Source organism: Ranitomeya variabilis, chromosome 5, assembly GCF_051348905.1.
Source record: "Ranitomeya variabilis isolate aRanVar5 chromosome 5, aRanVar5.hap1, whole genome shotgun sequence".
NCBI classification, from domain to species: Eukaryota; Metazoa; Chordata; class Amphibia; order Anura; family Dendrobatidae; genus Ranitomeya; species Ranitomeya variabilis.
The window spans coordinates 45,256,212-45,269,691 of NC_135236.1; the positions used below are offsets into that span (position 1 = coordinate 45,256,212).

At 42.1% G+C, this 13,480-nt stretch overlaps 1 protein-coding gene across 1 annotated transcript in view; it reads right to left on the reverse strand.

Annotated features, from left to right (window-relative positions):
- LOC143774830 (uncharacterized) overlaps window positions 1–9,933 on the reverse strand; it is a 56,320-nt gene extending 46,387 nt beyond the window's left edge. Inside the window, exon 1 of the mRNA XM_077262600.1 lies at window positions 8,832–9,933. Coding sequence (XP_077118715.1) covers window positions 8,832–9,933 — 1,102 coding nt within the window. The remainder of the gene's footprint in view (window positions 1–8,831) is intronic.
- Window positions 9,934–13,480: the final 3,547 nt, after the last annotated feature.

Consider the following 13,480-nt stretch of genomic DNA (forward strand, 5'->3'; position numbering starts at 1 on the left):
TATCCAGGTGTTAGAATGGCCAAGTCAGAGTCCAGACCTCAATCCAATCGAGAATCTGTGGAAAGAGCTGAAAACTGCTGTTCAGAAACGATCTCCATCAAACCTCACTGAGCTCGAGCTGTTTGCCAAGGAAGAATTGGCAAGAATTTCAGTCTCTCAATGTACAAAACTGATAGAGACATACCCAAGCGACTTGCAGCTGTAATAGCAGCAAAAGGTGGCACAACAAAGTATTAAGTTAAAGGGGCCGAATAATATTGCATGCCCCACTTTTCAGTTTTTGAATTTCCACAAAAATTTAAAATAACCAATAAATTTCATTCAACTTCACAATTGTGTTCCACTTGTTGTTGATTCTTCACCAAAATTTACATTTGGTATCTTTACGTTTAAAGCAAGATCTGTGGGAAAAGGTTGAAAAGTTCAAGGGAGCCGAATACTTTCTCAAGGCACTGTATTAGTCACTATAAAAAAGGCAAATTGTAAAAGTAACAGCAGTGGACACACCTTCTGATTGTTACACCACCAAGGTGTAACATCAGCAGCAGTACCAACAGCAGAAACAAGTCATGACAAAGGGGTCATAGAATGCGATCAATGCAGCACATTGAAAACTACACCTTAGGGCAGTTTGCCCTGTCGTGACTGGGGTGAAAAAGTCATTGAAGATCCATGGCTGGTTCATTTTGATGAAAATTACATGGTATACACTTTTAGGGGACTGCCGGATGTGTTTATCCGTCAGGATACCACCACCAAAACACATTCTGAGAGAACGTTGGCTGCCGGGCATGACAAAACCTGCAAGGCATGACTTGCGAGCTCAGAACACTCTTCCATTTTTGAAGGCCAAAATGCAAAGGGTCCACCCACCTGATGGTATTGACATTGATCTACTGAGCCTCACTGCTGTCTTGGGTAAAACCACTCTTAACATTGTGCACAAGCATTTTGCAAAACTCCAGCATGCGTGCATTCTTTTCCGGCAAGCATTCTGGCAAAATTTACTCTTGTATTATGTATCTATCAGAGAGGCAACCCAGTTGTTAGCACTAATTCTAATGCTAACAATATGTGCATCATGTACAGCAAGAAGGAGCTTATGCGTTTTGTGCTTCCATGAAGTACAGGTTCATGGTGTGTTGATCACGAGGTAACCCTCAAACTTGCTTCCTCCTTCACCTCCCACCAACCACAGACAACAGAGAGGTGATTATTCATCTCCAGCCTGTTGCGCACCTATCACTTCTTCCTCATCATCCTCTTCCATTTGATCCTCAGCTCAATAACAGTTTGTCTTGTACCATGAGCTCCCTCGATCACTGTAATAAACCTCACATGGCACTCGCCTTTGCGAAAACAGTCTGGAACTTAGAGATATTGTTATCACTTCAGCATCCTCCTCTGCTGCCTCCTTGTCATCTGGGACCAACAACTCCTGCAGACTATTCAGTGTAGATCACTGAAATAGTGATTCTGATGACAAAATCGTCATCGCTATCCATGTTAGTAGCCATTTGGAAACTGTACAGAAGGGTGCAGAGGTCCTTTATCTGCGACGACTCCACAAGCATGATTTTCACCATATCCATACTGCATTGGCCCAGGCTATGCAAAATGACATACTGTACCAAGGCTCGTCGCTGTTGCAGCAGTCACAGCAACTTGTGCAGAGTGAAATGCCAGTGTGTAAGCACATTACTTATCAACTGGCTAACAGGGGCCAAAAGACCTCTGTAGCAATGCAACTCAATGAACCTCGGTGTGCAAATGGAGGAAGTATGAACACAGCTACCGTGTGTAAGGAGGAGGACCAGGCATACCTTCTCCCTTGCGGATCTGGAGCTGTTGGGACATAGTAACATAGTAACATAGTAACATAGTAACATAGTAACATAGTTAGTAAGGCCGAAAAAAGACATTTGTCCATCCAGTGCAGCCTATATTCCATCATAATAAATCCCCAGATCTACGTCCTTCTACAGAACCTAATAATTGTATGATACAATATTGTTCTGCTCCAGGAAGACATCCAGGCCTCTCTTGAACCCCTCGACTGAGTTCGCCATCACCACCTCCTCAGGCAAGGAATTCCAGATTCTCACTGCTCTAACAGTAAAGAATCCTCTTCTATGTTGGTGGAAAAACCTTCTCTCCTCCAGACGCAAAGAATGCCCCCTTGTGCCCGTCACCTTCCTTGGTATAAACAGATCCTCAGCGAGATATTTGTATTGTCCCCTTATATACTTATACATGGTTATTAGATCGCCCCTCAGTCGTCTTTTTTCTAGACTAAGTAATCCTAATTTTGCTAATCTATCTGGGTATTGTAGTTCTCCCATCCCCTTTATTAATTTTGTTGCCCTCCTTTGTACTCTCTCTAGTTCCATTAAATCCTTCCTGAGCACCGGTGCCCAAAACTGGACACAGTACTCCATGTGCGGTCTAACTAGGGATTTGTACAGTTGCACAGGGGAAAGCTCCAAACCATGGACCGACCTTTGCATTCAGTGTTAGGGGGCAAGGACATACTAAGGAAGCTGCAGCGAGCGGGAAGCGGTGAAGACTTGGCGGGAAAATGCAGTGTGCAGGAGGACATAGTCAGAACTCTGACTTGTGTGCAACGGGAAGGAGCAGGCCCAAACCTAAACGGCCTCAGATCCTCAACCAGAGTGTGCCGACAGAGATCAGCGACGTATACAATGACACCAGATACCGTAAGTGACAAAGTCCTCTGTCAGGACTTAGATGCGTGCGTGCTGAAATAAGGAAGCCAGGTGACCTGCTGTGAACTGTATCCTGATGTACCAGCTTACATCTGCCAAGTAACATCATACCCTGGCAGTGTTAGAGACTGTGACGGTACCTCTACTCCGTCTTCTGGACCCAGGACCCCTGTCAGGACAATGTGGATACAGCACCGTCAGGACCCTGTCCAGACAACGAGGATTCACCGCTGTCGCCAAGACCAGGAACACCATCTTCAGGACGATGCTGGACCCCTTGTGTGCCATAGCCTTGGTGCCACCGCTTGAATTCAGAATTCCGGATTCTGATGCCGTCGGACTGATAAGCGTAACATTAATGAACTTCCCCTTTAAATTGCCCGCACCTGTTTTATTCCAAGTTAACAACTACGGCTCAAACCAGTTTTATCCCTTTTTAACCCTGTGTGGAGTATCCACTGTTAAAATAAATCCCACGTTAACTCTTGCTCTGCCTCTGGAATGTTACTGCATCCCGCTACCTGCTCACACCTGCATTCTGCAGCAGCACATCCAGGCCAGAATAATGGTGGAAAAAATGCTGTACCACCAGGTTGAGGGTGTGAGCATTGCAAGGCACGTGTGTGAAGTTGGGCAGCCAACATGTTTGCACCATTATTGCACATGGCCTTCCCTGATTTCAGGTTCAGTGGAGACAGCCATTGTTCAAACTTGACCTGGATAGCTGTCCTCAGCTCTTGAACTTTGTGACTGCAATCTCCAAGGCATATTAATGTAAACACTGCCTTTACAGAGATGGAAGGATTCTCTCTGCACAGTTGGAACATTTGTCTCATTAAGGGAGAGGTTAAGGGGTCAGTTGGAGGCCCTAGAGGAGGTGGAGGAGGCAAAAGTAGTGAAGGAAGTGTTAGATACAGAGGTTTCTCCTGCAAGCCTTGGTTTTTTCAAAACTCGTGGAGCAGCCCCTTCCCTGCCTGCCCAACAGCCACCAGAGTCACCCAGTGCTAGTCAGCAAGATGTAACACCCGTGCCCATGTTTGCATGTCCAGATGTCAGTGGTGAAATGCACCCTGTCAGACATAGATTTTTTCAAGGAATGGGTGATGTTGTCCTGCAACATGCTGGTGTAGCACACTCACAGCTTTATTAGAGAAGTAATGGAAACTGGGCAACAGGAACTGGGGGACAGTGACTGCCATCAGCTTTTGGAAACCATCTGTATCCACCAGGCAGAATGGCAGCATTTCTGTGGCCAACAGATTGGAGATGGTGAAGTTCAAGCTCTTAGCTTTGGCATGTGTAGGAGGAAACAGTCATTTACGTGACCACAACTGCAGGACTGAGGGCTGTCTGCTCTGCTGAGAGAGGGTGGTGTAGGGTGTACAAGACAAACTGTTTGACTGTGAGTTAGATGCGGGCGGAGATGTTATGGTGGATTGAGAAAGATGTAGGGTGTAGGGTGCTCGGTGTCTGAGATCAGTCAAAAACAGCAGTCATATCAACTTCCATAACAGTTGACGGGCTCTCACTCACCCTAACTATAGCTGTTAAACAAGTAGAGGTTCTGGTGCTGGAGACCTGTATGAGAACATTTGCCATGGTGATGGAGGAAGAAGAAGCAGCGGATGCAGTTGATAGAGCGGCCAGTGGTTGGCGATGTCCTTTAGCGCAGTGAGATTCCCAGATTAAGGCATGATTCTTGCTCATGTTATGCTTCATGAATGTAGTAGTAAAATTATTAGAATTTTTGCCAATACGGAGTCATTTTATACACAGTATAATGTAAGTTCGGTCATCGTTTCCAGTCTCAAAAAAGTACTAGGCTAGGCAACCCTTCCCACCCCTGTGAACTGCACACTCACGACTAGTGCTGGCCACAGCCAGATTTGGGCCTGAGGATGCATTGCTTGTCGTGAGGGAAACCACAACGTAACCTCCTTGTCTTTCTCCTCTTCAACCTCCTCTGTTGAGCTACTCAGCTGCATGCTTCTGGGTTCACACCAAGTGGGATCTAGAATCTCATTATTATCCTCTATGTTCTCCCACTCTTCACCCTGAGAGTCACCCTCCTCCACTTTCTGCCCTGACAGCACAGTACAGCCCTCTTGTGCCTCTGGTATCTGAGTCTCATCAGGATCACCTCCACTCGTGGGGATTAATGTCTTATAGTGAGGGTCTGGATTCTGCTCAGACGATACTTTGTCTGACCCCAGATCCAACTGAAAAAAAATTTGCATCGGTGCAGATGCTTCCCTCCTCTTGAGTCCGTGAATCTTTGGAGCAGACCTCCGATGCCCATGGAATAGAATGTGTCAACAGCTCTGCAAACTCGCCCATCTGTCGTCCCCCCTGTCAGTTGGATGGTTGGAGGCGAGTTTTGACACAGGCGGAAACAAGGGTAATTGGAGTTACAAATCTGAGGACTGTACTGTGTGTGATATTAAGGTGTAGGAAGAGGAGGAGAGCTCACTTGATGCTGTGCTTGCCATCCACTGAAGCAAATGCTCTTTCTATCCCATGTACACCTCAAACACCAAGCCTATTCCCCCTTCCACCATGACCTCGCATTTTCCCTCTCAAGTTGTATGTACCCTTCCCTTTTTTTTAACCAGCTGTTCAAAACCCTAGGCCCAGACCTGTCAGTCACCTGTCACTAAATTAACTATCAGTATTTATTTGCTGAGATTGTGTGGCTGGACCACAGAATTAGCACAACATTTTATATGCTGAAATGTGGACTGGTGGCTGGACCACACAATTAGCACAAACGATTTAGGTGCTAAAATGTGGCCTAGTTGCTGGACAACACAATTAATACAGAGGATTTAGATGCTTAGAATTAACCATAGAATTCTGGGACCATAGAATTAACGGAAAAGATTTGTATGCTGAAATGTGGACTGGTGTCTGGACCACACAATTAGCACAAAGGCATTATATGATGAAGTGATGACTTGTGGCTGCGCCACAGAATTATCACTCCAGATTTATATGCTGGTAGGTCCATTTGACACAGGATCCTTTCTATCTGAACTATCTGAGAATAAACCGCCTAGCAAGCATTAGCAGAACTTGTGCTGAGCTCTATAGTTCTAATGTTACACATCCAGCTATCAGTGGTTTGTTCTGGAGTGTACATTGCTATTATTGTATTTATTACATGTAGAGATAAATGTGTATTTAAACAATCACTCAGGAAAGTGAGAGCTGTGATTAGGAAACTGATCTGAAAGCAGCCAATGCTCGGGCTTGTGATTTTACAAGATTTATAACAGCAGCTTGTCAGGAGCAGAGAGGAAGAGAGAGGGAGGTGAGCAACTGCAAGCTTTATAGAAATAAATGTACTGTAGAGAGATGACTTGGAAATTAGCAATTCATTCCTCTACTGGAATGTAACTACTGCACAATCGCATAGCTACTAGCAGCCAAACTTCTTGGAAACAAACTGTACACTATGTGACATAAAAGCATTTACAACAGTAGAGTGCAAACAAATAAAAAAAGCAAGACTGGAGCAAAATTGCTTATTTTCATGCTGTCTAATGAAAGCAATTTAATAACATGAAAATATCCATTTAATCAGAATGTGTCATCAGAAATTAACTTAATGTTTAAATTAGATGTTGTAGTACATTTATTTTTTTTAAAGAAATTTGACTATGTTTTTTATTTTTGTATCACTATTTCTCACATGGAGAAGGACTTGGGGATCCTAGTTAATGATAAACTTACCTGGAGCAGCCAGTGCCAGGCAGCAGCTGCCAAGGCAAACAGGATCATGGGGTGCATTAAAAGATGTCTGAATACACATGATGAGAGCATTATACTGCCTCTGTACAAATCCCTAGTTAGACCGCACATGGAGTACTGTGTCCAGTTTTGGGCACCGGTGCTCAGGAAGGATATAATGGAACTAGAGAGAGTACAAAGGAGGGCAACAAAATTAATAAAGGGGATGGGAGAACTACAATACCCAGATAGATTAGCGAAATTAGGATTATTTAGTCTAGAAAAAAGACGACTGAGGGGCGATCTAATAACCATGTATAAGTATATAAGGGGACAATACAAATATCTCGCTGAGGATCTGTTTATACCAAGGAAGGTGACGGGCACAAGGGGGCATTCTTTGCGTCTGGAGGAGAGAAGGTTTTTCCACCAACATAGAAGAGGATTCTTTACTGTTAGGGCAGTGAGAATCTGGAATTGCTTGCCTGAGGAGGTGGTGATGGCGAACTCAGTCGAGGGGTTCAAGAGAGGCCTGGATGTCTTCCTGGAGCAGAACAATATTGTATCATACAATTATTAGGTTCTGTAGAAGGACGTAGATCTGGGGATTTATTATGATGGAATATAGGCTGAACTGGATGGACAAATGTCTTTTTTCGGCCTTACTAACTATGTTACTATGTTACTATGTTATATTTGCATTGGAAAAAAATATTAGTAATCTTGCAATTTTCAACCTGGATACTGGGGCAGCATGTTTCAGGTAATGTCTGCACAATTTCAGCCATGCATTTTTAAATTAAAAATGATTTGTCGTTTTATTGGAAAACAAAGTTTTAAAGACTGCTGGGGACCTACCTGCACAGGACATTAGTCAGACATGTGGTTCCCTGGCGGCTTCTCTCTGCCCACCTCCCTTGAGTGATAGGCCTCTCCCTGCATGCATGCTTGAGGGGACACCTGTGGGTCACTGGCAGCACTGGCACTGTTTCAAAGCTAAACACACATGGCTGAAATCGTGTGGAAAGTGTCTGATACATCTTGCCTGTGGTTTTGGCATCATGTATCAGATGCCAGGTTCCCTTTAACAATTATCATCATGTGACGCTAGTCACTTCTCATGGCCAAGCAATGAGTAAGGATAGTCAAGGGGTCCAAGGTCATAAGCCAGGAGGGTACATCATAAACAGAAGGAAGAGACAAAAGAGTAGTCAGGTAGCATTCTGAGGTCATAATACCAAGAGGATAGCAGATAAAAGGGGTTAGACAGATGGTCAGAATGAGGTCCAAGATCAGGCAACAAAAGATCAACAAACAGAACACATGGCACAGAGAGACAAACCACACAGTAGCTGAAAGTACAAATGGCAGAGGTCTGGGAGATACAGCTCAGTTAAGTAGCCTGGCAATCACCTGGGATAATTAACACGTGGAGCCAGCCAGTGTCTCCCGGTCTCAGATTGGGCAGCTGAGCTGTCAATCAACACACTAAGAGCACAGCATGTTCCTGTACCAGACTGGATGGCTAAGGCTGCTTTCACACTAGCATCGGTACGGGGCCATCGCGCTGCGTCGGCCCAACGTACCGACGCATACTGTGAAAAAAATGCCCAACGTTGGCAGCGAAAGCAGTCTTAAGATGCTTCCGCTGCTTCATTGTAAGGTCCGGGGAGGAGGGGGAGGAGTTTCGGCAGCGCATGCGCGGTCGAAAATGGTGGTCCCGACGCACAAAAAAAGTTACATGTAACTTTTTTTGTGGCGGCGGTGCACCAAAACACGACGCAACCGTCGCACGATCGGTAATGTTAGTCTATGGGAAAAAACGCATCCTGCAGACAACTTTGCAGGATGTGTTTTTTCTCCTAAAAGACGCATTGCGACGTGCAGCCAAAAATGCTTGTGTGAAAGTAGCCTAAGCTGTCAGTAACTGCTTCCCAGACACTCTGAGGGGTGAAGCCATGACACAGCAGAGGCAGGATAACAATAAGAGGTAACACCTCTGAACACAGTTGAAAATACAGGATCCATAATTCACAGTAAGAAATATCACAGCAGTGACCCCCTGCTCCATTTCCTTCACGATGACCATTGCACACACTCATTAGATGCTTCAATGCAATAGATAGAGTCTGAGACGTACTCTTGCTGCTATTGTACATGTGAATTTCATGAAACAATGAGAAGCCTATTTCTATTTTTTTATTTTTGAGACAGGTTGTGATAAGGTTAAGAAAAACCTTAACAAAATGGGTTTTTCTTAAAATCCGTCTATTAGACATATCTAATTTAAACTACTGGTCACTTTCTGATAACACAATTCATTCAAGACATAAGAAAGAAAATAAATATTACCAATCATGTTATTCCATTATCTACCTGGGTTTCTAGTTGTTCTTGTCGTGGCTGTTGTGTTTGGTGGTACAACTGTACTTTGTCTAGATGGTTCAGTAGTTGAACTGGTGATACTAATGTCTGGTACTGCTGATGTGGATGATCCAGATGTCACTGGCAGTAGAGTTGGGGTGGACTCACTTAAAGTTAATTTTGCTGATGTAGATGATCCAGATCCAGATCCAGCGGATTCACTGGTAACTGCTAGTGCTGAAATAGATAAAGATGTTACTGCCACGACAGTTGAAGATGACTCATGGGTCACTGTTACAGCTGACGTGGATAATCCTGATGTCAAAGATTCTCCATTGTCCAAAGACACACCGGTGACCGTGCTTGCTGATGTATTTAAATTAAGTGTTACAAGATCTACAGTTACAAATGGGTCACTGGTGATGGTGACTTCTACTGTGGATCCAGAACTAGATGTTAAAGATTCATCAGTAGGGGAAAGTCTAGTGGTGACTGTGCTGACCGATGGTGATGACCCAGATATTAAAGATTCTTCAGTGGGCGAAGACCAAATTTTGATTGTGCTTTCTGATGTGGATGATCTAGATGTGAAAGATTCATCAGTGTATGAATAATCAATGGTCATTCTGCTTACAAATGTGGACGATCCAGATGTTGATGTGACATCGGTGGATGAATAAGAGGTCTCGGTTTTTTCAGATTCTACTGTTGAGGACTCAGTGTTTGGATCTGGAGTTGAGGATGTTGAGGAATCAGTGATTTTATTATAAATGGTGGAAGTATCGGGTGTTTCTGAATTTGGTGTAGAGGACATATCGCTTTCGCTATTGATAGCAGAAGTTTCAGTTGCATCTGATTCTTGTGTCGAGGACACAGTGCTTTCATCATAAGTAGCAGCAGTCGTGTTTTTTTCTAAATCTGTTGTTGAGGACTCAGTGCTTTTAACATAAATGGTGGAAGTCTCGGTTGCTTCTGAATTTGATGTTGAGAATTCGGTGCTCTGAATATAAATAGTAGTAGTCTCTACTTTTTCTGATTCTGGAGTTGAGGACTCAGTGCTTGAATCATAAATTGTAAAAGGCTTCTTTGTTTCTGAATCTGGTGTTGAGGACATGGTGCTTTCATCATAAATAGTTGATGTCTTGGTTGTTTCTAAATCTGGTATTGAGGATGCCGTGCTTATGTCATAAATAGTTGAAGTGTGTGTTGCTTCTGATTCTGGTGTTAAGGGAATTGGGGACACAGTGCTTGAATCATAAATAGTAGAAGTTTTGGTTGTTTCTGAATCTGGTGTTGAGGACATGGTGCTTTCATGACCAATAGTAAAAGTTATGGTTGTTTCTGATTCTGGTGTTGAAGACATGGTGCTTTCATCATATACAGCAGAAGTCGCAGTTGCATCTGATTCGAATGTTGAAGACACAGTGCTTTCATAATAACTAGTAGAAGTCTCGGTTACTTCTGATTCTGGTGTTGGTGACTCAGTGCTTGATTCATAAATAGTGGAAGTATAGGTTGTTTTTGAATCTAGTGTTGAGAACTTGGTGCTTGGATCATAAATAGTAGAAATCTCGGTTGTTTCTGAATCTGGTGTTGATGACACGGTGCTTTCATCATAAATAGTAGAAGTCTCGGTTGTTTCTGATTCTGCAGTTGAGGAATCAATGCTTTTATCATAAATAGTTGAAGTCCTGGTTGTTTCTAAATCTGGTATTGAGGACACAGTGCTTATGACATAAATAGTTGAAGTGTCTGGTGTTTCTGATTCTGGTGTTAAGGGAAGTGTGCTTTCATCATAAATTGTAGAAGCCTTGATTGGTTCTGACTCTTTTGTTGAGGACATGGTGCTTTCATCATAAATAGTAGAAGTCTTAGTTGCATCTGATTCGAATGTTGAAGACACGGTGCTTTCATAATAATTAGTGTAAGTCTCAGTTGTTTCTGATTCTGGTGTTGATGACTCAGTGCTTGAATCATAAATAGTGGAAGTATAGGTTGTTTTTGAATCTAGTGTTGAAGACTTGGTGTTTGGATCATAAATAGAAGATGTCTCAGTTGTTTCTGAATCTGCAGTTGAGGACCTGGTGCTTTCATCATAATTAGTCGAAGTCTCAGTTTCTGATTCTGCAGTTGAGGACTCAGTGCTTGAATCATAAATAGTAGAAGTTTTGCTTGTTTCTGAATCTGGTGTTGAGGACATGGAGCTTTCATCATAAATAGTAGAAGTCTTAGTTGTATCTGGTTCAACTGTTGAAGACACAGTGCTTTCATAATGATTAGTATAAGTCTTGGTTGTTTCTGATTCTGGTGTTGATGACTCAGTGCTTGAATCATAAATAGTGGAAGTATAGGTTGTTTTAGAATCCATTGTTGAAGACTTGGCGCTTGGATCATAAATAGAAGATGTCTCAGTTGTTTCTGAATCTCTTGTTGAGGACATGGTGCTTTCATCATAAATAGTAGAAGTCTTGGTTGTTTTTGATTCTGCAGTTGAGGACATGGTGCTTTCATCATAAACAGTAGAAGTCTTAGTTGCATCTGATTCAAATATTGAAGACACAGTGCTTTCATAATAAATAGTAGAAGTCTCGGTTACTTCTGATTCTGGTGTTGGTGACTCAGTGCTTGAGTCATAAATAGTGGAAATATAGGTTGTTTTTGAATCTAGTGTTGAGGACTTGGAGCTTGAATCATAAATAGAAGATGTCTCAGTTGTTTCTGAATCTCTTGTTGAGGACATGGTGCTTTCATCATAAATAGTAGAAGTCTTGGTTGTTTTTGATTCTGCAGTTGAGGACATGGTGCTTTCATCATAAACAGTAGAAGTCTTAGTTGCATCTGATTCAAATATTGAAGACACAGTGCTTTCATAATAAATAGTAGAAGTCTCGGTTACTTCTGATTCTGGTGTTGGTGACTCAGTGCTTGAGTCATAAATAGTGGAAATATAGGTTGTTTTTGAATCTAGTGTTGAGGACTTGGAGCTTGAATCATAAATAGAAGATGTCTCAGTTGTTTCTGAATCTGTTGTTGAGGACATGGTGCTTTCATCATAAATAGAAGAGGTCTTAGTTGTTTCTGATTGTGATATGGAGGACACAGTGCTTGAATCATAAATAGTTGAAGTCTCAGTTGTTTTTAATTCTGGTGTTAAATACGGGGTGCTTTCATCATAAATAGTAGAAATCTTAGTTGTACCTAATTGAACTGTTGAAGACACAGTCCTTTCGTAATAAATAGTCGAAGTTTCAGATGTTTCTGATTCTGGTGTTGATGACTTAGTGCTTGAATCATAAATAGTAGAAGCCTCAGTTGTTTCTGATAGTGATATGGAGGACACAGTGCTTGAATCATAAATTGTAGAAGTTTTGGTTGTTTCTGAATTTGGTGTTGAGGACACAGTGCTTTCATAATAACTAGTATAAATCTCAGTTGCTTCTGATTCTGGTGTTGATGAACCAGTGCTTGATTCATAAACAGTGGAAGTATCTGTTGTTTTTGAATCTATTGTTGAGGACTTGGTGCTTGGGTCATAAATATCAGGAGTCTCAGTTGTTTCTGAATCTGGTGTTGAGGACACGGTGTTTTCATCATAAATAGTAGAAGTCTCGGTTATTTTTGATTCTGCAGTTGAGAACATGGTGCTTTCATCATAAACGATAGAAGTCTTAGTTGCATCTGATTCAAATATTGAAGACACGGTGCTTTCATAATAAATAGTAGAAGTCTTGGTTACTTCTGATTCTGGTGTTGATGGCTCAGTGCTTGAATCATAAATAGTGGAAGTATAGGTTGTTTTTGAATCTAGTGTTGGGGACTTGGCGCTTGGATCATAAGTAGAAGATATCTCAGTTGTTTCTGAACCTACAGTTGAGGACATGGTACTTTCATCATAAAGAGTAGAAGTATTGGTTGTTTCTGATTCTGCAGTGGAGGACTCAGTGATTTCATAATAAAGGGTAGATGTCTCAGTTGTTTCTAATTTTGATGTTGAAGACATTGTGCTTTCATCATCAATAGTAGAAGTCTTAGTTGCATCTGATTCAAATGTTGAAGACACAGTGCTTTCATAATAATTAGTATAAGTGTCAGATGTTTCTGAGTCTGAAGTTGATGACTCAGTGCTTGAATCATAAATAGTGGAAGTATAGGTTGTTTTCGAATTTTGTGCTGAGGACTTGGTGCTTAAATCATAAATAGAAGAAGTCTCAGTTGTTTCTGAATCTGGTGTTGAGGGCATGGTGCTTTCATCATAAATAGTAGAAGTCTCGGTTGTTTCTAATTCTGGTGTTGAGGACATGGTGCTTTCATCATCAGTAGTAGAAGTCGTAGTTGCATCTGATTCAAATGTTGAAGAAACAGTGCTTTCAAAATAATTAGTAGAAGTCTCAGATGTTTCAGATTTTGGTGTTGATGACTCAGTGCTTGAATCATAAATAGTGGAAGCATAGGTTGTTTTTGAATCTTGTGTTGTGGACTTGGCGCTTGGATCATAAATAGAAGATGTCTCCATTGTTTCTGAATCTGTTGTTGAGGACCTGGTGCTTTCATCATAATTAGTAGAAGTCTCAGTTTCTGATTCTGCAGTTGAGGACTCAGTGCTTGAATCATAAATAGTAGAAGTTTTGCTTGTTTCTGAATCTGGTGTTGAGGACATGGAG